The sequence below is a fragment of the Vulpes vulpes genome, chromosome 16, assembly GCF_048418805.1.
Source record: "Vulpes vulpes isolate BD-2025 chromosome 16, VulVul3, whole genome shotgun sequence".
Taxonomy (NCBI): Eukaryota; Metazoa; Chordata; class Mammalia; order Carnivora; family Canidae; genus Vulpes; species Vulpes vulpes.
Window position 1 is genome coordinate 5,138,046 of NC_132795.1, and position 24,754 is coordinate 5,162,799.

The window sequence follows — 24,754 nt, forward strand, 5'->3', positions numbered from 1 at the left end:
ACATATCCCCCATGGATCAAGGGAGACTACTGTATACACATTAATATATATGTAGATGTCTCTGGAAGGAAACACTAACAAATTAATAGTGGAGGCTGTCAAGAGGGGAACAAAAGAAGGGGACTTATTTTCACTTACAAACTTCTTTTTGCTCTTTGTAAATCTTCTTTGTACCTTTTCCATTTGGAAGCATGTTCACATAATAACTGTTCAAATATATATATATGATTTTTTAAAACTCTAGTTGAAGAAATACTGGCAAGAAGCTGAGCGCCATGAGGTAGTTCATGCCAAGTTCCAAATGAGTGTTAGACAGTAAGGTGCTGGGCGAATCTAGAAGGGGGAGCTTTCCAGGGCTGGATGGTTCTGGGTGGCTGTGACCTAAGCTGGAAGGAATGGCAACATTGAGACAAGCAGGGGGAGGCAGCGTTCCAGAAGGAGGGAATGGTGAGAACGTAGCTTTGGAGACAGGCATGTTCTTGACACCCCAGAGATGAAGGAATAAATGTGTTGGGTGGAATCCACTTTGGGAATATGTCTCTTGTGTCTGCCTACAGGAGGTAATTGTACCCTGGTTTTAGAAGCATCGGGGATGAAAGCGCCCTGCACTGAGGGAGTCCCCGGGAGCCAGGCTGGGTGGTGCTCCTGGCTGTCCCGTGGAGGTCTGGGTTGCCACCTCCCACACCCATGCCCACACCCACACCCACACCCACACCCACACCCAGTCCAACTTAGGCCTGCCAGTGCCTGCCAGCAGACTTACTAGCTGGGAGGCCTGGAAGGGTCTGAGAGGAGATAATGTGGGATATGAGGCAGAGCTGATGAAAAGGAAAGAACCAGCTCATGCTATTTCAACTGCCCAGGGCAGGTGGGCTGGTGCAATAGATGGGGGGATGCCTGGCTCCCTCTCTACTGCCCAGCCACCCTGGCTGGTTAAAGACCTCACATCCTGCTGGGCTTTTCCAAGCCCTCACCTCACCTCCTATGAGATGTTGGGGCTGGGGGCCCTTTCCAGAGGGCATGGAGAGCCCCCAAACCTGGCCCCAAAGATGCTTCTGCCCTGGTTCAGCCCCAGAGGCTGTGTCTCTGCCCCACCTAGTGCCCTTCACCGCAGCGCCAAGGCAGAGGAGCGTCAAACATCACCCCCTCCTTGCCTTTGAGGTGCCTGAGTCACTGTCTGGGCATTAGAGATCTGGCAGGTTCTGAGCCGCATCTGGAGGCGTGCCTGGAACTGCTGTGGCGGGAGTGGGGAGGGCAGCTGAGGGAGGGGAGGACAGCACCATAAGCTTCTGTCCAGGCTGACCTGGGTTTGAATCCCACCTCCTCCATTTGTAATTGAATAACCTTGGGCAGGTGCCATAACTTCTCTAAACCTCAGTCTCCACGTCTGTAGAATAGGCATTCACTTAGCAAGTCTATTCAATGACCATTCAACACATATGTTGCCTAATTTGTTCACCCAGCAACATTCTAGGTGCTGAGAATAGAGTAAGCCTTGTTTCCTGAGGCTTCCAGTCCAGTGTGTGTAACTGTATTTACATCAGGATTTTTTTTAAGATTTTGAGAGAGAGAGAGAGCATGAGCAGCAGGAAGGGGGAGAGGGAGGAGAAGCAGACCCCCTCCTGAGCAGGGATCCCCAATGTGCGACTTGACCCCAGGACCCTGGATCATCACCTGAACCCAAGGCAGATGCTTAAACAATTGAGCCACCCAAGGCCCCCCCACCTCAGGATTAAACAAGGTCATATGGGTACAGGGCCGAGTACATAGTAGGGACTCAATAAATGACAATGTTTCTTGGGATGTGAAGGGCTCCCAAAATGACCCATTTTCACTTCCCAAGTTTGAAACCAGGTGAGAGAGAGAAAGACCCAGGAGTCAGAGATTTGAAAGTCAAGCCCTTTGGTGAGGGAGAAAAGTGGATGTGAGGGTATAGCTGAGCTCCTCAGCCAAAATGGGCTTCTAAATACTGCCACTGAGTTAAATTACTCCCCGCGCCAGCACCGCCACACACGCGTACACACAAAACCACAGGCGCCTCTCTCCTCGGGACAGAGCTGCCCCCGTAAGCTTACATGTCATAGAGAAGTGGAGAACACTTGCTCTCCCTGGGCAAATAATTGCAAAGTGGAAGGAGCAGGCTGCTGTGCTGGGCCTGCCCACTTTCTTCCCTAAACCCCCCACCATCTGTTGCTTTCACCGCATCCTCTGCTTACTACAGAGTTATTATCTGGATAAGACAGGGATAGGTGATGCTACCGGGAGTCACTCCGTTTCCGGTTTGGTTTGAGACAGGCCCTGAATGCTAGACCTGGTGTGGGTATGCGTTTGCTCCGAGCTCCAACCCCCCACCTTCCCAGCCCGCTCTGTCTCTCACTCGCTGCACCCCCTTGTAGCTAGGCCCCCTTGCCAACTAGCTCCTGCCTAGGTTCAGACAGTGGGAGCCGCCAGCCAGAGACTGAGGGTGCAAGGAAGGAGAAGCCAGGGTCTTTCTCCCCCTCTCTCTAAATCAGGGGGCACCTCTGGTTTAGTGGTTGTGTCACCTCCGTGGCTCTGGATCCTGCCAAATATCCCTCCCTCCTCGGTTCCTCCTGCCACCTCTGGGCAGCTCCACTGCGGCTCCAGCTCCCACCTGGCATCTCAGCTCAAAGGCTCTGACATCACCAGAGCTTGGCTCCTCCAGCCCTAGGGTTGCTAGCAGCTTCCTGGTGTTGCTGACCTTTCGGATGCCTTCCCAGCATCCAATCTGAGGAAAGGGGAAGCTGCAGAAAGGACAGATCTGAGGGCAACACTGAGCATTGAATCTCTTCGGTGGGAGGCAGGGATTGCCCTAGTTTCAATTATTCTAATGGTTAAATCATCCCTCCAGCCACCAGAGGCTACAGAAAATCCATATATAAGGATTTTAGGGCCAGCCGTCTGGTTGGAGGTGGGGGCTTGGAGCTGTGCTTGCATAGCCCGAGGCATGGAATTGAAATAAAGGTCACTTGTCTGTTATCAAAAAGTGGGACTATCGATGGAGATCACAGGGAGGTCAGCCCCCACCCCAGCTGTTTCCCCATTGTTGCTGCCACTGGGCCACCGTTCTGCCTTAATGCCAGCTTCTGGACTCTCGATACCCAAACCTCCTGCCTGAAGGAGACAAACTTGTGATTTGTGGGACAGGACTAGTGAGCACCAGCTCTGTCTAAGGCACACTGCACACCCTCCTGGCCTCACTAGACTCTCCTTGCAGCGCTGTGTGGCTGGGACCAACGTCACCCATGTCCTGCCCCAGGGCTTCCCTGTGGGCACTGCCTCCCGAGCGTGTGCCACACAGAAGGGCAGGGGCATTCGTGCTTCATGGGGGGAAGGCTTAACCAATGGAGGAATGGGCCAGTGCATACATTTCCCCACCGTCCCCTCCTCTGCTGCCCCCTCACCCAAGAGCTGATCCCGAGATGCCATTTATTCTTCTCCGGGGTAAATTCTGTCTCCTTCTCTGCTTTAACCTCCTTGATCCCCATTGTGCTTCTTTTTTCTTCCCCCATTGTGCTTCTTGGAACTTCACTCTTTCCTAAAATCTGGAACCAGATCTGGTTTCTGGGGAACCCAGGTTAAGATCCCAGCCTTCCTATCTCTCTTGAAGCAGAAAGCCCTGCTCTGCAGATTTTCCCAAGAGCAAAAGACACTTGCGAGAGGGGTAAGGCCACAGCACTTTATTTAGGACAGGCACACGGGGTTCCCCTAGTATTCATCTCCCTCCTCTTCTCCCTCCCCCTCCACGCTATCCATGCCCACCTCCTCGTAATCCTTCTCCAGGGCAGCCATATCCTCCCGGGCCTCAGAGAACTCCCCCTCCTCCATGCCCTCGCCCACGTACCAGTGCACAAAGGCCCTCTTGGCGTACATCAGGTCGAACTTGTGGTCCAGGCGGGCCCAGGCCTCGGCGATGGCGGTCGTGTTGCTCAGCATGCACACGGCGCGCTGCACCTTGGCCAGGTCGCCCCCGGGCACCACGGTGGGTGGCTGGTAGTTGATCCCCACCTTGAAGCCCGTGGGGCACCAGTCCACAAACTGAATACTGCGCTTGGTCTTGATGGCGGCGATGGCGGCGTTGACGTCCTTGGGCACCACGTCGCCCCGGTACAGCAGGCAGCAGGCCATGTACTTGCCGTGGCGGGGATCGCACTTCACCATCTGGTTGGCGGGCTCGAAGCAGGCGTTGGTGATCTCCGCCACCGACAGCTGCTCGTGGTAGGCCTTCTCGGCGGAGATGACCGGCGCGTACGTGGCCAGCGGGAAGTGGATGCGAGGGTAGGGCACCAGGTTGGTCTGGAACTCCGTCAGGTCCACGTTGAGGGCCCCGTCGAAGCGCAGGGAAGCCGTGATGGAGGAGACGATTTGGCTGATGAGCCGGTTGAGGTTGGTGTAGGTGGGGCGCTCGATGTCCAGGTTGCGGCGGCAGATGTCGTAGATGGCCTCGTTGTCCACCATGAAGGCACAGTCCGAGTGCTCCAGGGTGGTGTGGGTGGTCAGGATGGAGTTGTAGGGCTCCACCACGGCTGTGGACACCTGGGGGGCGGGGTAGATGGAGAACTCCAGCTTGGACTTCTTGCCGTAGTCAACCGAGAGCCGCTCCATCAGGAGTGAGGTGAAGCCCGAGCCGGTGCCCCCTCCGAAGCTGTGGAAGATGAGGAACCCTTGGAGTCCCGTGCACTGGTCAGCCTAGAAAGTAGACGGTGAAGAGAAATGTGGGATATGAAGCAGAGCTGATGAAAAGGAAAGAACCAGCTCGTGCTGTTTCAAATTCCCCAAACATTTCTTTCATTGAATCCTTGGAAGATTTTTTTCCAAGAGCACAAAACAGATCCTCATAGGAAGGGCCCACTCTCTCTCCTCTTGTTCCTCTTCCTCTTTAAACCCACCTGAGGTCTCTAAAACAGCTCTCTAGAATCTCGTGACATAGTCACTTTTGTCACCATAACTTGCCAACCCCACCCAACTCCATACCTGTTTACCCCTGATTTAATTTCACATGTTTCTGGAGGGCTTCCGTACTGAGATCAACAACCCAGGAACCTGATCCCCCATCCTCAGTGGAGGCCAATTTTGATCATAGAACCCTGGGTCAGGATTATTTGGATCCCTGCTTTTCATTGGGATTTCTGCCAGATCCCTGCAATTCCTATTTTAGGAATGCATATGGACCTCCATAGCTTGGCCAGGCAGCCCATGGTCATGTTTGCCCTGGTGGCCACTCTGCCAGGCCTCGGGCTAGTTGCTATAGGAGGTAAAGAGGACACCCAGCTCCAGGCTGGAGCTTACACTCTACCTCCCCTGATCAATGTGTAGGGCCCCTCCTCACTGGTCCTGATCCTGCATCTTTAAAACTCATCCAAAAATAAAATAAAACTCATCCAGGAGGCTCTCCCAAGGGCTAAAGCTGCTCTTCCTGCATAGTGTCCAGATCTCTTCACTACAGGAATCCAGATTCCTCCTTTCCCAGCCCTCAGCCACCACCACTCACCAGCTTCCGAATTCGGTCCAGTACGAGGTCGATGAGCTCCTTTCCAATGGTGTAGTGACCTCGGGCGTAGTTATTGGCAGCATCTTCCTTGCCAGTGATGAGCTGCTCTGGGTGGAAGAGCTGGCGGTACGTGCCTGTCCGAACCTCATCTGCAATGGGCAGAGTTGTTTTTTTTTATTTTTTTATGATAGTCACACAGAGAGAGAGAGAGGCAGAGACACAGGCAGAGGGAGAAGCAGGCTCCATGCACCGGGAGCCCGACGTGGGATTCGATCCCGGGTCTCCAGGATCGCGCCCTGGGCCAAAGGCAGGCGCTAAACTGCTGCGCCACCCAGGGATCCCAATGGGCAGAGTTTTAAACGCCTCCCTGCCCTTGCAGCCTGGCTCCCCAGGTTACCCAGAAGGGGGGGCGGTCACCAGGCCCCAGGTCCTACCCTAGGGAGCCCCATTCGGGCTGATGCTATTGCCCTTGACTCTTAGTATTCTTCGACAAACAAGAAAGGGATATGGAGCAACCCTGAGACTCTGGAGCTGAGTGGCAGCAGATCTATGTTTGTTTTGTTTTTAAGATTTTATTTATTTATTCATGAGAGACAAAGAGAAAGAGGCAGAGACATAGACATAGGGAGAAGCAAGCGCCATGCAGGGAGCCCGATGTGGGACCCGATCCCCAGACCAGGATCATGCCCTGAGCTGAAGGCAGGCGCTCAACCACTGAGCCACCCAGGTGTCCCAGATCTGTGGTTTAATGGGCTGCCGCACATGGGAACTACAAATTCTAGTGCTCTAGTTATGGAGAAGGACTTGCTGTGGTACCTGGGACAAGGTGACACATGTGGCAGAGACTGAGCATCACTCACCAATCACAGTGGGCTCCAGATCCACAAACACCGCCCGGGGCACATGTTTCCCAGCCCCAGTTTCACTAAAGAAGGTGTTGAAGGAGTCGTCCCCTCCACCGATGGTCTTGTCACTGGGCATCTGTCCATCGGGTTGGATCCCATGTTCCAGACAGTAGAGCTCCCAGCAGGCATTGCCAATTTGCACACCGGCCTGCCCCACATGGACTGAAATGCACTCACGCTGAGCAGGCAAAGTGCAGAGAACACTCTTAGCAGAGAGGAGACTGTCGTGCCTGGTCACGGTTCCTGCCTGCAATCCTTTCCTGAGTGGCTCTCTGGCTGAGGCCAAAGGTTCCTGCCCAACTTGCCCCCTCTCCTGTGTCTAAGCATTGACTGGTGGCCTCAGAGATCCACAGGCAGTGGCTCCAGGGGGCTGGGCCCAAACTGTCAGGAAGCAGATGTGGGAAGTTCTAAGATTATAGTTTTGCTCAGTGACTAAGCATCTTAAGGAGCGTTGAAGGGGTCAGATGAGTCTGGAAGAGCATGATAGTCAATCCACCCGTGTTCAGAAAAAAAAATTAAGGGCCATTGGCGAGAAAAGTAAGATCCAAGGCAGGTTTCAGGGATCAGAGGCAAGGGAGAGGTTTTGAAAGCAGGAATATCTCTAGATTCGTGCTACAGCTTAGAAATGCCAGCAAGGAAGGGAAGAGTGGACCTGGAATGGAGGGGGATATGCTGTTTTTTCCCCCTCTTGGGTGTGCATAATTCTGCAGTGGAGTGGAGTGGGGCTGGGTAGAAGGTCTTCCTCCCATGATTCAAGGCTGGTGTCAAAGAATGCTTGGCTCCTAAGGCAGGACAGGCATAAAATTCTTGGTCCCAGAAATCAGAAGGGTCAATGCCTTCTCCTGGGGAGCCCCGTGAGAATCAAGATGGTTGGACTTCTGGCTTCATCAAATATTTTGAGGCTCTGCTATGCTCCTGACACTGTGTTGACACTGGGGATACATGGCACCTAATGCATGGTCCCTGGCTTCAGGTGGCTCACTGTGGGGGGCCAGGAGAGTTTCACACATTAACAGGTGTGTGACAGTGTGGTAGGCGGGGTACCAGACTCTGCCTCCTTGCTCTGCTTGCGAAGTAATTACCACAGGCCTTAAAAGCAAAATGAGCACATCCATCAGGTTTCCCCAAGCTTTAAGGCTTAACCATGTGGAGGATGTGGAGAAATGGGATCCCTTAAATAGTTGGTAGAAGCCTAAATTGATGATCTCTTTTGGAGAAAAATTTGGCAATATCTAGGAAAGCTGATGATGTTCTTGCTCTAGAGAAGTTCTCACACAGGTAAACAAGAATAGGTGCAAGAACAGTCACAGCACCATAGCAACGGAAGCCAATTAAATGTCCTTCCACAGGAGAAAATGGATGAAGAATGATTCAGAAGTAGAAATGGATGAGTTACAAGAAAGAATCTTACCAGGAAGTTCTTACCAGAAAAACAAAAAAGCAAATTAAGGAAGAATCATACCATATGATACCATTTATAAAAATCTTTAACTCGTAAAACAATGTTGTGCATCATTTAGAGATAAATTTATATTTTACTAAATAATCTTGTAGTGTGTATATTACAAAAATAAAGAAAGCAAGAGAAAATATTAACACCTAAATTTGGAACAATGGCTCTCTCGATAGAAGAGGGAGGTGAATGCAGTTGGAGAGAGATTCTATTTCTTAAGCTGGGTAGCAGGTGTTTATTGTATTGTTCTTTACACTTTCCTGCCTGGAATATTTCATAATTTTTTTAAAAGATTTTATTTATTTATTCATGAGAGACACAAAGAGAGAGGGGGGCAGAGACACAGGCAGAGGGAGAAGCAGGCTCCATGCAGGAAGCCCAACGTGGGACTTGATCTCAGGTCCCCAGAATCATGCTGTGGGCTGAAGGCAGAGCTAAACCGCTGAACCACCCGGGCTGCCCATATTTCATAATTTTTAACGAGGATGCTTTCTCCATAAATTTAACACTTGACTGACTTTTTAAAAATGTGACACAAGGGCCTTGATTTGGATTTTGAGATGACTGGGATTAAATCATGCATCGTTGTTACTTCTCTACTTGCCTTGGGCAAGAGCGTTAACCCCTCTGTGGGCCTCCCACCATCCCATGAACTGGGGCAATAATAAGAGTCCCCCCCCACACACACACACAGAATTCCTAGGAGGATTTTTTAAAAAGATATTATTTATTTATTCATGAGAAACACACACACACACACACACACAGAGGCAGAAACACAGGCAGAGGGAGAAGCAGGCTCTATGCAGGGAGCCCGATGTGGGACTGGATCCCTGGTCCCCAGGATCAGGCCCTGGGCTAAAGGCAGCGCTAAACCTCTGAGCCACCCGGGCTGCCCTCCTAGGGGGATTAAATGAAGAAATGCCTACAAGTTGCCTGGCTCACTGTATGACACAAACTGGGTGCACCATACATGTTGGGTCACCTGCCCAACTCCCATCCCCCAACCTCTGCGGTCATTAAAAAGAGAAGGTAATGAGTTAAGCTGGGGATGTTTAGGGACAAAAGGATTCCAGAAATCCCCCTATCTCACAGGGAGGACTAACAGGGTTTACCAATCCACTGACAGCCCAGCACCGGCTGTTGTAACCAAGCCTGGCCAGGCTCTGTCTACAAAGCCAGACAACATCTTGGCCCCTGTGACTGCTGCAGGCCCACACAAGGTGTCTCTGACCTCTTGGGTATACTTGAGATGCTAGAAACGATACCCCTTACTGTGGGGCAACAGGTGCAGGGCAAAGAACTCAACCCCTGGAATCACATAGATTTAAGGTCAAGTGCCCATCCCCCTATGACCTCAGACAAATTATTTCTCTTCAGCGTCTCTAGTGCCCTTTTCTTGAATGTAGAAATAGTATGATCTTGTACCTGTTGGGCTTTGTCATTATGCCACTTAGTTCCCCTGTGCAAAGCATTAATTAGGGACCCTATGCTAAGCGCTCCACCTAATGTTATCCCATTTCATCTTCGTGACAACCCTATAAGTGGGTACTTTCATGCCACCATTTTGCACATGAGGAAACTGACCCTCAGAGAGATTAAGCAATGAGCTCAAGGTCATGAGTAAACCAGTGATATTCAGAGTGAGAACAGCTTGGCTCCAGCCATGCTCTTCACAGCTCTTCTATCCCTCCTGATGGGGAGCCTGGCAAAAGATAAAATGAGCCCCCCACACAGCCAGCTTTCAATAAGCAGGAGCACTTTCCCTTTCCCTCCCCTTCCTCCTCACTCTCTCTGTTGAAATAAGGGGTCAAATCAGACACATCAGCTGGGCAGGGTGGTAAGGATGAGTCCCTACAGCTGGGAGGTGAGATGAGAGGCCAACAGTAAATCTGCTGTGGGGCCAGGTTTGTAAAGTGCCAGCACTTCCTGCTCCAGTCTTGCTGAGTCTATACCCCCTACCCCTAAATTCAGAGCCCCTCAGCAGCCCTGCTCCTGAGCAGAGGCTCAGACCCTCATCCTGGTTCCCATAACCCTGTCCTCCACCTCTGCATGCGTTCTCACATACCTATACACTTGGGGAGCCACACTCACATCTGGAAGTCTTTCCTTCTCCCCACCTCACCTGGCCACACACCAGCCCCGGGAACACTTGGACTCCCCAAGGGTCCTTCACACCACCCACCTAGGGCCACTAGGATCCTCACTTACAGGCCCAAGCCCCCAACCCTGCTTACCATGCTGCTTCGCTTGGGGCTGGCTAGGATTGTCTGTCTATCTGTCTGCTGTTTGATGAGAGGCAGATATGGGTCTGTGAGAGACCCACCTGCCTCCTTATACTCTGCAGCCGACTATCAGCTGGGAAAATGTTGTTAGAAACGGCCCCAGGAGGGCAGGCTTGTTGACTTGGTTACCAAGTGCTGGGCCTGGGCTCAAACAGGGCAGCAAAGTGGGGTGGGTAGAAGAGGGGCTCCGCTGCTCACCCCACACAGGTACCCAGGCCCCTGGGTACACAGTGTCTGCTCCTCAGTCCATTTCCTGGTGGTTCAGCAGTCTCTTGCAGGTGGGAGAGGATTCAGAAGTCAAACCCCCTGTGCTCTAGCTGCAAGGCCAGCCCTAGGGTTGGTGAGGACTGGAAGTGGAATGGGGGTGGTGCCAGGAAGAGTGCACTGAACCAGAAATAACGAGTCCTAGGGCAAGAGATCAAGCCCCAGGGTCTTCTGGGTGGAAGCTCAGAACATTATAGGTCATAGGGAACTAGAGCTCAGGCTCAGTGCCAGCTCTGGTATTTAACTTCTTTTCCCACCTCAGTTTTCTCATCTGTGGAATGGGGAGAGGAAATATGGTGAGGATGAAACAAGATAAACTTCTGTAAGTGCTTAGTCTAGAATTGCTGTTGTTCTCCACAGGGAAAGCAAGATGAGGAGCAGGGGTTCAGGGCTACTCCTCAGGGTCTCTCCCTATGCCAAGCAAGTGGCTGCCAGCCTTGCTTGGCCTTATTTCCCCACAGGAGTCTCCCTAAGGCCTTACGCAAACTTGTGAAATACAAGTGTTAATCTCTCACGTTTGTACCCCACTTTGTGGCTCTTAAGGTGACTACACCCCTTACCTCCTTTGAGTCCCTCAACAGCTTTGTGAGGTAGGCAAGGTGGGGCCTCCATTCTCCCAGAGGAAGAAAAGGAAATGGAGCCTCTTGCGTCTTGCCCAAGGTCACATGGGGGTTCATTAGTGGTGGAATTAAAATTCATCTGGGACTCAGGCTCCATGCTTCTCTTTCCACAAGGCAGAGCTCTCACTGTCCCTCACCCCCTTCCCGTGTCTTTATCTCCTTCCTTTCCATCTTAAATTCCTTGGTGGGTCATGATCATTCTCTTGCTTCCCTCCAGCTTTAGCATCCTCATCGACTAAACCACAACCCTGGTTCATCGTCACCAACTCTGTCTGTACTGACCCAGCTAAACAGTAGCTACAGAAAAACCCAGAACCAGGCTGGCTGATCTGACTTCAAATATATGACCGCTAACCTCAAATGGACGTTAACGCTGCCTGGAAACCACACTACGTCTCTCCAGTCATTCTCCAATTAACAACCATGACCAGGAATAGGAAAGCCAGATTTAGCAAATAAAGGAATTTTATTTAGCAACCCTATCCATGAAGCAGTTGCTAATATGGAATTTCAGTCATTGTGGCAAATGGTGGGGAAGCTATTTTGAGGTGGGGACTTTTTCAGAGCCCTTCTCAACACAGGATGCCAGGGAGTGACCTAGAATATCAAGATGGTTAACTCTGGTTTTGGCTGTGGACTACAGTCATTGTTCTCCCAGCTGGAATTAAGAGGCCAAGATCCCCAGAGAGAAGAAACAGCAAACCAACACTTCAAAGGTACGTAAGCCCAGCCTACACTTGGTTGATCCACAAAGCCATAGACTTCAGGAATTGTTTAACAGATGGAAGGATTTGGGACCCAGAGAGCCCAGTGTCCCCCCAAAACCTCTTGTCTAGCACTTCAACTTCCTTACTGGCCTTCAAAGTTCGGTATCTGAAGAGACAACATAAACATCACCAATTCTGGAAAGGAAAACTATCTTTAAGGTAGGCCGGGGGAGGATCTTATGTACAATCAAGTAAAGAGACTGAGATTTTTAAAGCATATTAATATATCTCAGTTATAAAATGAGAGGAAATCCTTAATTTCTTCAACAAATATTTATCGGGTGTGTCCTATATGCCACGTACTGTTCCAGGTGCCGAGAATACAGTGGTGGACTTGTGCTTATAAGGAGCATGCATTTTCATGGGGAAGACGGATAATGAATAAACAAACTAGGCAATTTCAGTTAGAAATAAACACATGAAGAAAATAAACCAGCATAATGGTGCAGAAAGAGATAAGGAGGGCTACTATTGAGAGGGAACAGCTCTCTAAGAAGCTGATGTCTGAAGAAAGGAAGGAAGGAAGGAAGGAAGGAAGGAAGGAAGGAAGGAAGGAAGGAAGGAAGGAAGCAAACAAGCTAGCTGATGTTTTAACTGAAACCAAATGCCAAGGAGTCAACTATAACAAGATGTGGATCGTAGTGCTCCAGACAAGAGAATAGTGGGGACAATGGAGAATAGTGAGGACAAATGAAGCCAATGGTGTGTTCAAGGAGGGTGGGGGAGAGCTCTACAAGATGAGAACACAGAGTCTGGGAAGAATGGCTTCCATCACTGGGGCAATGGGAGGTTTAAGCAAGCATCATTACCTACTTTGTGTTTTAGACAAATTATTGCAGCTGTTGTGTAGAGGATGCATTATAAGGTTAAGCAGGTCCAGGGGTTCAAGAATAGAAGCAGGAAACCAGTTAGGAGGCTACTTCAGGCATCCAGAAATGAGGGATGGTGGCTTGGACTGGGGTAAGGATTGTGGGAAGTAGCTGGGTTCAAAGTAAAGTTATAGGACATGCTAACGTGGGGTGTGCAAATCTACCCAACAGCCTTACCTGCCCCCTGACTCTATTTCATTTTTGCTGGCTGAAACTCAGGGTCCTGGGTTCGTATAATTATTTACCCTCCCACTTGCTCAAGGAAGATGGTCTTTCCCCAGACCTAGGTGTGAGTGTAAATTAGTCTAAACCACTCATGGTAATTCCATTCGCTCCTTCCAATGACTGGTTGAAGCAAGGCATTAGTGACACACATGAGAAGTCTGCAAGGGTGCTTGAAGGCAAGGTTTTTCTCCCTGGTAAAAAGAGATTATGGGAGGAGATCCCCCTTCCCAGCCTTAGTAAATGAGGACATGACACTTGGAGCTGCTGAAGCCATCTGGTGATCATAAGGAAAGACATCACCAGCCCACTGAGGATGTCAGAGCAGATAGCTGGAAATGCTGGAGTTGTTGGTAACATCACTGAATCAACCCTGGAAACTTCCCTACACTCAGATTTCTTGTAGGATAATAAATATCCTCATTGTTTAAGCCTCTGTTAGGCTTTCCATTATTTGCAACCAAGAAATTTCTAACTAAAAAAGAGAGGGAGGAGAAAGGGAAAGAGGAATGTAGGATGATTCTAGGTTTTTTTTTTTTTAATTTTTTTAATTTTTTTATTTTTATTTTTATTTTTTTTTTTGATTCTAGGTTTTTAACTTAAGCACATGGGTAGAAGACTTGAAAGCCTTAGGACAGAAGCATTTTGGGCAGGGAGCAGGACGAGGGTAGGACATTGGGAGTTATACTTTGAATGTGTTATGTTTGAGATGCCTAACAGACTTTCAAGTGGTAATGTCAGAAAGTAAAATAAGCATGTGAGTCTGAAATTCAAAGAAGTCCAAAAGGACATATAAATTTGAGCAAATATATAAATTATTAGCATATAGGTGATATTTCTTCCTGTTCTTTTTCTATGGTTTGAGAATGTATACACTCTAGTTCTATCTCTTTTTGAATAACCCTAAAATGTTACAGTAACTTTTTATTAAGGACATTTAAAATATACCCAGGGACACCTGCGTGGCTCAGTGGTTGAGTGTCTGCCTTTGGCTCAGGTCATGATCCCAGTGTCCTGGGATCGAGTTCTACATTGGGCTCCCCAGAGGGAGCCTGCTTCTCCTTCTGCCTGTGTCTCTGTCTCTCTCTGTGTCTCTCGTGAATAAATAAATAAAATCTTTCAAAAAATAAAAATACACCCAAAAGTAGAGATAATGTAACAAAACCCCATATACTTATCACTTACCTTCAATTGTTCCTTCAGGGAGAAAAACAAATGAAAAAAAGAGAGGCCCTGGGAAACACTCATTAGGGGTAAGCCATCAAAAACCACCAAGAAGGAATGGCCAGGACCAAGAGAGGGATGTGTCACTGAAGCCAAGAAGAAAGTGTTTCAAGGAGGCAGGAAGAATCAGCTATCTCTAACATTGGTGAGAAGCTGAGAAAGATGTAGAAACGTGACCTTTGGCTTTGGCCAGTTGGAAGTCACTAGAGATTTTGGCAAGAACATCTCAGTAGAGCATATGAACCAAGCCTGCATGAACAGTGAAGAGAAGAGAAGACATGAAGATATCCCTTTGGAACGATTGTGCTGTAAGGAGGAGGACAGGTGGTAGATGCTCCATCCAGTCTAAAGAAATGGAAGGATATGTACTAAGGCCCCACTCCACCTTGCCCAGATGGAATCAGTGGAGACATTTTAAACTTTGAGGACCTTGCTGCAGCGCTCCAAGACAAGGTGAGACTCTGGGAAGGGGTTAGAAAAGAGGGAGATAACAAAGGGCAAGGGGAAGAGGGAGAGAGATCCAAAGAGAGAGTGGTCTACTGGACACTCCTGTAGGGTAGACACACTAAGTGGTGATTCAATTGGAAAAATGAGGAAGTGCCTGGCATCATCTTCTAGATGATGTCCATGTATATGAATGTCTAAGTTTTCAATCTGGTAATATGGATTGTTAGTGTACACCCACCCAGACATTGTGACCCTAATTCAAGAGATGCATTCATACTCACAATCGTGTGCACATGTACATGAGTGCACACCCACACCCACATAGTCAGAGTCAGAATCTGTCTCCCACTAACATGCCTTGGACATTTCTCCCTGCACCCCTGTCTTCTCCATCTTGCTTGCCCGAAGTCCTACTCCAAGTGGGGTGGGGTGGTTATAAACTCCTTGCTACAGGGGGCCAGAGTAATGTAAATATGTTACAATTGAGTATATGATGGTAAATGGTAGATGGAGTGATGTGGAGCAGCTTGCTGTCCATCCTAAGAAGGGAGCCATCACCCAGCTCTATCTGTTGCCAAACTGGTTTCCTACTGCTGTTGTAACAAATTGCTACAAACTTAGTAGCCCTAAAACCACACAGGGTTATTATCTTACAGTTCTGGAGATCAAAAGTCCAAAATAGGCCTTATGGGGAATGCAATACTGTGATTCATAAGAAAAATATTTATTTGGTTATTCAGATGACTAAAATATATTCCTGGTATATATTTGGTCTTTGTCTAGGATTCCTGGCTCACAGCTGCTAAAACCCTTGGAATTCCATAAGGGTTGAGAATGATGAAGATATGTTTTGTTATGTTAATGAGGTAACTTTTGGAAATCACCCTAAGATTGGGGGCTGGTTGTCAGTGGAGCCAACCAAGTGTTAGAGGGTTGGAATCTTCAGTCCCCTCTAACTCCAGAGAGGGGAGAGGGGCAGGATATGGAGCGCAAACATGGTCAATGGTCAACCATGCCTATGTAATGAAGCCCTCATAGAAACCCAAAAAGATAGAGTTTGCGGAATTTCCAGTTTGGTGAACATGTGCAAATACTGGGAGAGTGGGATGCCCAGAAAGGGCCTACAAACTCCTTGTCCCTTCTCCATACCTTGCTCTCTGCATCTCTTCCATCTGGCCATTCCTGATTTATATCCTTTTTTTTTTTTTAAATTCCTGAGAGACAGAGAGAGACAGAGACAGAGACAGAGACACAGGCAGAGGGAGAAGCAATCTCCATGCAGGGAGCCCGATGTGGAACCCGATCCTGGGACTCTAGGATCATGCCCTAAGCCGAAGGCAGACGCATAACTGCTGAGCCACTCGGGCGTCCCTATATCTTTTTATAGTAAACCAATGATACAGTAAGTGAAATGTCTCTCCAAGTTCTGTCAGCCACTCTAGAAAATTAATTAAACCCAGGAGGAGATCATGGGAACCTCTAATTTATAGCCAGTTGTCAGGGGACCAGGTAACAGCAAGGGTGCTGGAGAGGCAGTCCTATAGGACTATACCCTCAACCTATGGAATCTGATGCTATCTCTGGGTAGGTAGAGGCAGAATTGAGTTGAATTCTTAAGAGACCCTGCTGGTGCCTGAACAATGTTCCGTGGTGTATGGGGAAGCCATCCCTACCCCACCGCCCACTGGAATTAATACCAGAACCTATTTAGGTACAAATAATCTAGAGATTCTAGGAGAATCTATCCCTTGCCTTTTCCATCTTCCAGAGGCTGCCCATATTCCTTGACTCATGGCTTCCTTCTATCTTGAAAGCCAATAATCGCATCACTTTGACCTCTGTTTCTGACCTCTCCTTCCCTGACTCTGACGTTCCTGTCTCCCTCTTCCTCTTATAAGGACCTTCGTGATTATATTGGGCCCACCAGAAAATGTAGACCTCAAGGTCTCTACCTTAATCATATCTGCAGTCTCCTGGCATGTAAGATAACAGTCACAGATTCCAGGTATTAAAATGCAGACTATAACTCTGCCTATCACAGTTGCTAAATGGGAATGCAGGTCTCATATAGCCAGATCTTCCAATTCGCTTCAAGGCAAGCTAGAAATCTGGATTGTTATATATCAATGCAGAAAGAGTTAACGCAACAGGTTGAGACTACTCCTTAGAAAGGTCTACTTGTAAGACAAGCCCTTGTCTTGGCCCTTAAAGTGTTCCCAGTCAATGGTTAATAGACCAGGCTGGTTTGTTGTGCCTAGACTGTGTGTATAAAGAATATGGTTTATGCTGTGGGGCACCTGGGTGGCTCAGTCATTAAGTGTCCAACTCTTGATTTCGGCTCAGGTCATGATCTCAGGGTTGTGAGACTGAGCCCCAAGCCAGGCTCTGTGGTGCTCAGCACAGAGCCTGCATGGTATTCTTTCCCTCTGTCCCTCCGCACATGTTATCTCTCTCAAATAAATAAATAAATAAATAAATAAATAAATAAATCTTTAAAAAAAAAGAATATGGTTTATGCTGAACAGCTGCTTTTCTCCTAGACTCTGGAATTTGGGTATGTGCAAGGCAGAGGTGTCTATGTGACCAGCCTTCACTATAAACCTCGGGTGCTGAGTCTCTAACGGGCTTTCTTGGGCAGAAACACTTGCAGGGAAATGTTGCCGCATTTTCATTTTGGAGGCAGAGTGTGCTGTGAATCCCCCCGGGAGGGAGAGAGCATAGATTCCTTCAGATTCTGCTTGTGCCTTTCCCCCTTATGATCCAGCTGTGTAGCCTTCCTACCTCTGTAATAAACCCTAGCTGGGGGTACAACTTTATGCTGAGTCCTTCTAGTAAATCTCCTGACATGGGGGTCAGGTTGGGGATGCTCTAACACAAAGGTAGTCCCTGATTTTTCTTTCTACAGGCTATAGGGATTAACACTGTGAGGGTCAAACAAAACAATTCTGAGAGGGAACCTGGCCTCCAGGCTGCCAATTTGCAATTTCTGGCTTCTTAGAGTTCTACCCTAATTTTACTCTCATCTCTGAACTGAAACAATTCTTCTGACACACATTTGCCAAATGCTTACCATGTGCTAAGCACTATGCTAGGATCTAGGGACACAAAGATGAATAAGACACAATCCTTACCTGGGATGAGTTTGCAATTTATAAGACGGACGTGCACACAAAAACTGCAGTGTGGTGCGCTAGCGCACTGAAGTAAAAGAATAAGATGCTCTGAGAATCCAGAGAGCCACTTACACAGCACTTTTGCCGTGTCTGTGCACATCCCTAAATTCATCTGGTCCTCGCAATGTGAAGTTATCCCTGTTTCACAAAGGAAGGACCTAAATCTGAAGGTCAAAGGAGTCTGGGGTTTTACCTGAGAGCTCAGGTCTCTTGCCAGACTCATTTTGCTGGGGTAAGAGTGTCTTACCCCATGAGGGTAAAGGAGGTCCTGGGAAGGTCTGCAAGAGACTGTATGTGCTGGAATTACCAAGGGTCCTTCTCTGTAGAGATCATGACCCCATTTCCCAAAGCAGCCTCACAGTAAAATATGCCCTTGACAATTTCCATTTTTATAAATGAGTCTTGTTCTCCCAACCATGTGGCAAGTCTACCGAGAAGAGAGACCTTGGCATACTGCACTGTATTCCTTCCCATGCCTTGCCTAAGTAAGGTGTCAATTAGCTACTCTGTTGATAGGAAGTTGCCATCGCTAGTTATTACAGCCTCCTGGGTTGTCATGCCAGAAGTCTCTGGCCCTAGGAAACACTGTGGTAGGAGAGGCAGGTGAATCTTTTCCAAGTGACTAGCCTGGGAGACAGGTTTCTTCAGGGCACGTGGATGGGCACAGGGGGCACTTCCTGATGATTTCCCCAGCGAAGGGAGGCAGAAAATGTAAGACATGCAAGGGAAAGCAGAAGATGGAAAAGCCCGTCCTTGCAGGAAGTGGACATGAAACATGGAAGGAATAACTGCCATAGAGGCCTCCACCTGAGCCCTAAGAGCGTCAAGGCGCGGGGGGTAGATCCCCGCCCTGGCTGGGGGAGCCGGAGAAGATGGGAAAGTCAAAACCAGCTATGATATCGGAATCTCCACTTTCTTTTTTCCTCTTCAGAGTCAGCACGCGTTTGGATACCTCCCGGCAACGCTTTCAGTGTGGAATCATTATCTCCTTTTCACCGATGAATATGCCAAGGACTCAAGGAGGTCAGGTCACCCGTCCAAGGTCGCAGGGCAGTCGGGATGCGAATCCCGGTCCCGAGGGCTCCGTCCAGAGCTCCGGCGGCTCTGGCAGCGGGGCAGCGGGGCAGCGGGGCAGCGGGGCAGCGGGGCGGCGGGCCGGTGGCGGGGGCGGGGGCGAGGGCGAGGGCTCGCTAATAGTGACGGCGCTGATGACGGGGCCGGTGACCCGCGGGCCGGCGGCGAGCCGCGCCAGATGCCTGGGGTCGGCCCTCGCGGACGCGCTGCGGGGCTCGGCGCCCTCGGGCACTCAGGGCTCGGCACCCTGGGGCTCGGGCTGTGCAGCTCCCGGTCCGCGGCCGCCCACAGGCATTGGCGAAGGCCAGCCGTCCCCGCCGAGGACCAGCAGGCCGCGGGCCGCGGCGAGGGGCTCTCCGGGGCCTGGCCGGAGCCTCCAGGCAGGCAAGGCGGGGAGGGGGGCACGGGCGAAGGCCCGCTGCAGCCACCTCGCAAGGACAGCCTCTGCAGCACCCGGCCTAAGTCGGAACACCTGGGCCGCGGGCGCCCCCATGACTCAGGTGAGGGCGAGAGGCGCCCCGGCACGGCGCCCTGCGTCCCCGCGGTGGAGATCCGGAGCCCAGCGCACCGGCTCGAGACCTGGAGCGAAGGGCTAAGGCCCGGGTCGCTGCGCGCAGCCCCAGTCAGACAGGTGAGAGACCGGGACCCGGCAGGGGGAGGGGCCCAGCCCGGCCCCACCCTCGGGGCCGCCCACCCGGGGCGGGGCCTCCGGGCCGCGCGGGCCCGCCCCCCGCCTATAAGAGCGGTGCGGCACTGCAGCTAGCGCAGTTCTCACCGAGACCCGTCGCCCGGACTCCACGTGAGACCCACCGCCCGGACGCACCATGGTGAGTGCGGCCCCGCGGGATCGCGCCCCCCGCCTGGCCGCCCCGCGCCCCGGGGCCTCGCCCCTGGGACGCCGCGCGCCCCCGCCCGACCTTGCGGGTCTCCAGGAGGTGCGAGGGGTGGTGCGTTCCCCGCCCCCACTCCCTCCTGGTGACTTGGGCCGAGCCGCGCGGTCCACTTCTGGAGGCCGGGGAGGGAGGTGGGGCGGAGGGGGACTCCTCGCCCGCAGAGGGGAGTCCTGCTGGCAGTCGCCTCCCGCTCCTCCAAGCATTTGTGCCCTGAGCCTCCTGAGGGGAGCGCGGTCCCGCGCCCCGTCCTGCCTGCGGGCGGGGGAGACCCGCCGAGCGGCCCTCCGCCCCTGGCCTCCCCGACCCCGACCACCACCCGCGCTCCCAGGACCTGACCGAGCACGTGCTTAGCGCTGGAAGGTGGTAGGGGGTCGCGCTACTTGGTCCAGCATCCCCTTTCCTCCGACTGTGCGTGCATCCCTCCTACCCACCCCCCCACCGGTGACTCAGCACCCCGCTTCTGAGCCGGGAGGGGTGGCGGGAATGGGGTTCGGCCTCGGGAGGCGAGCCGGCCCCTCTCCAGCCCGGCCGAGTGAACGGACGGGCAGAGACAGCTGGCGCGGAGCGAGCGCGCGGGCCGGCCAGGTTGGGGGGAGGGGTACGAGGTGTGTGGGGGCTGGTATTTATAGCCCGGGAACGGGGGCCGAAAGCCAGTCTTCGCTTTCCGCTGGGACGTAACTGGAAAGAATCTAGAAGGGGGCGAATGCAGGGCCCGGGGGCAGGGTGGCCCCTGCGCAGGGGCCAGGCGGGTTACCTCTGGGGCCCCACCGCAGGTTCCGCTTCCTTTTCTGGGTGTTTGGAAACCGTCACCCCGCCATTTCGGTAGGGAGGCTGCGCGGGCCCTGCGCCGCACTACTTTGGCTCTTTAGGGGTTAATTTCCGACTGGCAGGGATGAGCCCGAGGCAGCCAGTGCCCCAGTGCCCACCACAACCCTATTGCCCGCCTGCCATCTGCACTCTCTGCTATTTCCGTGAGGGCTGCACGATGGAAGAAGGTGGTGAAGACACCCCAGAGTGCGTGGGTGGAGGTGGGGAGAGGAGCCAGCTGGGATCGATCCCCAGAGCCAGATGGCATTTAGAGGTGGGGGAGAGGGCATCCTGGTGGCCAGTGTGGTCCGCTGATGCCAGACTGGAAGGCTGAGACGTCTCTGCAGCTCACAGGAAAGAAAGGGGGAGAGGGTTTTTCGAAATTCTAGTTGTTTACCCTCAAAGAATTAAGTTGGGGGGCTTTCAGCTATAAACTCATGCCTCTGGGAAACCTGAACCTTCTCAGGCTGGGGAAGGTGGCTTCGGGAGCAGAGAGCTGCAAACAGCTGAGAAGTCGCTTGTCCTTGTCTGTTACTGCAGTGTCTGCCTGTCTTTCATATGCACTTGCCCTCTCTGTCCTCCCTGAGTGTCTCGTGAGTGTGGCAGGGTCATGTGGAGCCACAGCTCTTACTTGACAAGGTCCCCACAGAGAAATGGGCTAAGGGATTGTTTTGCTCTACTGGGTGCCTGGAGTGGTTAAGTCCTACGGGAGGGTGGGGGGAGGGGAGCCTGGGCAGGCTGCCAGCCTCTCTCGACCTCTGCCCAGCCCCAGGCCTCCACTTTTGCTAACCGAATCATCCTAGCTGGTTAGGGGAGAGGGTGGAAGAGAGGCTCGTGAGAGGAGGACTGCAGAGGTGGGGCTTACGCCGTGTCCCCTTCTCTTTATCCTTCAGCGCGAATGCATCTCAGTCCACGTGGGGCAGGCAGGTGTCCAGATGGGCAATGCCTGCTGGGAGCTCTACTGTCTGGAACATGGGATCCAGCCTGATGGGCAGATGCCCAGTGACAAGACCATCGGTGGAGGGGACGACTCCTTTACCACCTTCTTCTGTGAAACCGGCGCTGGAAAGCATGTGCCCCGGGCAGTGTTTGTGGATCTGGAGCCCACTGTGATTGGTGAGATGAAGATGGGGCGGAATTGAGGGGAGCAGAGAACGACTCTAAGCTTCTCTCTGGAGAGATGGCAGCCAGGCCGGGCTCTGCTGGCCCTGCAAACGCTTTGCCCTGTTTGAAGCCGAAGAAGGGAGGCTCACCCGCAGGCTGCTCTGGGTTTCTCACACGCTGCTATCACAGGCTGGCAGGCGATGAGCTCTTCCCCACGTCTGACCGCAGCTGCCCCACTGGGGGAGGGAGATCCCTGCTGTGCACGGCCTCGTGGTTTGTGCCCTCATGACGTGTTTGTGCCCTTCCAGATGAGATCCGAAATGGCCCCTACCGGCAGCTCTTCCACCCAGAGCAGCTCATCACTGGGAAGGAGGATGCTGCTAACAACTACGCCCGTGGTCACTATACCATTGGCAAGGAGATCATTGACCCGGTACTGGACCGGATCCGCAAGCTGGTGAGAACTTGGGATGGAAGGGAGGGAGTTTCTGAGATGATGTTCGTGGTCAGGAACATTGTTTTTTTCCCCCAGGATCCACTTTAGGGGGTCATCTCTAATTTTGTGTATTGTAGAGCATGCTGCTGCTATGAGATGCTTTCTAGTCCCTGCCCTGACTCCTGAAAGATTTTAGGCTTTTGGGGAGCCAGAAGGTAGGGTTTCTCAGGCCCCTCGCCTACACTGTTCTTTGTCTTTTCTGCCTTTCAGTCTGACCAGTGCACGGGACTTCAGGGCTTCCTGGTGTTCCACAGCTTCGGAGGGGGCACCGGCTCGGGCTTCACCTCACTCCTGATGGAGCGGCTCTCGGTTGACTACGGCAAGAAGTCCAAGCTGGAGTTCTCCATCTACCCCGCCCCCCAGGTGTCCACAGCCGTGGTGGAGCCCTACAACTCCATCCTGACCACCCACACCACCCTGGAGCACTCGGACTGTGCCTTCATGGTGGACAACGAGGCCATCTACGACATCTGCCGCCGCAACCTGGACATCGAGCGCCCCACCTACACCAACCTCAACCGGCTCATCAGCCAAATCGTCTCCTCCATCACGGCTTCCCTGCGCTTCGACGGGGCCCTCAACGTGGACCTGACGGAGTTCCAGACCAACCTGGTGCCCTACCCTCGCATCCACTTCCCGCTGGCCACGTACGCGCCGGTCATCTCCGCCGAGAAGGCCTACCACGAGCAGCTGTCGGTGGCGGAGATCACCAACGCCTGCTTCGAGCCCGCCAACCAGATGGTGAAGTGCGATCCCCGCCACGGCAAGTACATGGCCTGCTGCCTGCTGTACCGGGGCGACGTGGTGCCCAAGGACGTCAACGCCGCCATCGCCGCCATCAAGACCAAGCGCAGTATTCAGTTTGTGGACTGGTGCCCCACGGGCTTCAAGGTGGGGATCAACTACCAGCCACCCACCGTGGTGCCCGGGGGCGACCTGGCCAAGGTGCAGCGCGCCGTGTGCATGCTGAGCAACACGACCGCCATCGCCGAGGCCTGGGCCCGCCTGGACCACAAGTTCGACCTGATGTACGCCAAGAGGGCCTTTGTGCACTGGTACGTGGGCGAGGGCATGGAGGAGGGGGAGTTCTCTGAGGCCCGGGAGGATATGGCTGCCCTGGAGAAGGATTACGAGGAGGTGGGCATCGACTCCTATGAGGACGAGGATGAGGGAGAAGAATAGAACAGCTGCCTGGAGCCCACGCACTATGTTTATTGCAAAATCCTTTCGAAATAAACAGTCTCCTTGCACGGTTTCTTGTCCCCTCTGTGAGTGCTTGAGCTTGTGCTGCTGCCGCCCGCTGCTTCTGCTGCTGCCCTCATTCGTTGCTGCCCATGACCCTTTTCCCTTCCACGGCTGAAGGTGAGACCTGCCAAGGGGTCCTTGCCAGGCCCGGAAACGTGGCCCCAGGGACCTTGATGTAAGACCCCAGGGGCGCCCAGGATGGTAGAGAGAGGAAATGAGGACTGACTCCCGGACCTGGGCTGGCCAGCCACAAGCTGTTGAAAGATGCAAGTTTTCACTTCCTTTCCAAGTGGGAGTCTAAGTCCAGCACAGTTTCTGTATTTGAGTTAGATTGCTAGCCCGTTTCTTCCTGCTGCTTCTGCATTCACCAACTCTGGAAGCTTGGCCCGGGCACCTCTGTGCGTGATGAGGGCTTGGGAGCGGGGCTGGGCAGGCCCACAATTCCTGGGCATGGAGCCTAGTCATGAGCTTGGGGGATGGGAGGGGACGAGGGCAATCTCCTCAAGTTGTTTGTGTCGCCGCACCTCCAAGCAGCTTCGCACAGCTGTCTCTCGCTGCATTGCTGGGGCCTAGGGCTGTGCCATTAAAAGTCAGGTCGTCTCCCCTCTGTTTGTTCTTTATTTCTGGCCTCAGCCTCCATGCTAGCCTGGGGAGCCTCCCGCCGGGCCCTGGGGAAGATTTCAGCATTGCTAATAGGCACCCCAGGACCCATATCGACGTCAGCACGTGGGGGTGCACACTGCTGGGGTGGGGGCAGTCGGGGCGGAAGCTTCAATCTCAGGAGCAGGTGATGCCAGCCCTGCCCCTGCGTTCCCCTCCCTGGTGATTCAGGGACGCAGTGCCCTTCCCTAGGGAACAGGTTTCAAGCCCGGCAAAGGCAGGGCCCCTGTTTACTCAGCAGAGTAGGGCAGGAAGTGGCAGCTGGATACTGCTGCACCACACTGGCCTCATTAATCATTAACAGTGTGTGAGCTAGAACCCTCTGGGAGAGACTGGGCCAAATGGCTGCCACCTCCACTCCCCTTGCCCCCAGGCCGAGGCTGGGAGAGACCTGTTAAGTTGCTGTCAGGAAGCTTCCTCAGGTGTCTCCACCCAGAAGCCCTAGCCTGGCAAACCGGCTGGGCTGCTTTGACTCAGCTACCCACTCCTGGGAATGAAGGGAAGAACAAATTCAACGTGCTTCTAGGGGGCCCTGGTCCTAGTTCTTAGCAGAGAAGCCAGCTCCATCCAGAAGAGCTTTAAGTTTTTGACTAAGACAAGCTAGGACAACTGACTCCTCCCAGCTAGTCAGATCTAAGGTAGGGACACCTGCCTCCTTAGGCAGAATGGCGAAGTCATGCCATTCCTCATTAGGCCAGTCCCTCTTCCCAAGCGGTTCCCTTGGAAATGGCAACCAG

The 24,754-nt window shown here is 52.3% G+C and overlaps 3 protein-coding genes across 3 annotated transcripts; 2 read left to right on the forward strand and 1 right to left on the reverse strand.

Annotated features, from left to right (window-relative positions):
* Positions 1 to 3,683: 3,683 nt before the first annotated feature.
* Positions 3,684 to 10,238, reverse strand: LOC112922521 (tubulin alpha-1B chain). Its single transcript, XM_026002103.2, has 4 exons — positions 10,105 to 10,238; positions 6,370 to 6,592; positions 5,510 to 5,658; positions 3,684 to 4,707 (listed from the first exon to the last, which is right to left on the reverse strand). Exons 1-4 carry the CDS (start codon positions 10,105 to 10,107, stop codon positions 3,727 to 3,729), a joined length of 1,356 nt encoding a protein of 451 aa, XP_025857888.1. The 5' UTR covers positions 10,108 to 10,238; the 3' UTR covers positions 3,684 to 3,726.
* A 4,249-nt stretch (positions 10,239 to 14,487) lies between these two features.
* Positions 14,488 to 19,575, forward strand: LOC140595973 (uncharacterized). The gene is made up of 3 exons (XM_072742613.1): positions 14,488 to 14,571; positions 15,349 to 15,431; positions 18,670 to 19,575. The coding sequence occupies exons 2-3, from the start codon at positions 15,411 to 15,413 to the stop codon at positions 19,573 to 19,575; spliced, it is 927 nt and encodes a 308-aa protein (XP_072598714.1). The 5' UTR covers positions 14,488 to 14,571; positions 15,349 to 15,410.
* Positions 19,505 to 23,962, forward strand: LOC112922524 (tubulin alpha-4A chain). The gene is made up of 4 exons (XM_026002104.2): positions 19,505 to 19,639; positions 21,406 to 21,628; positions 21,925 to 22,073; positions 22,323 to 23,962. Exons 1-4 carry the CDS (start codon positions 19,637 to 19,639, stop codon positions 23,292 to 23,294), a joined length of 1,347 nt encoding a protein of 448 aa, XP_025857889.1. The 5' UTR covers positions 19,505 to 19,636; the 3' UTR covers positions 23,295 to 23,962.
* Positions 23,963 to 24,754: the final 792 nt, after the last annotated feature.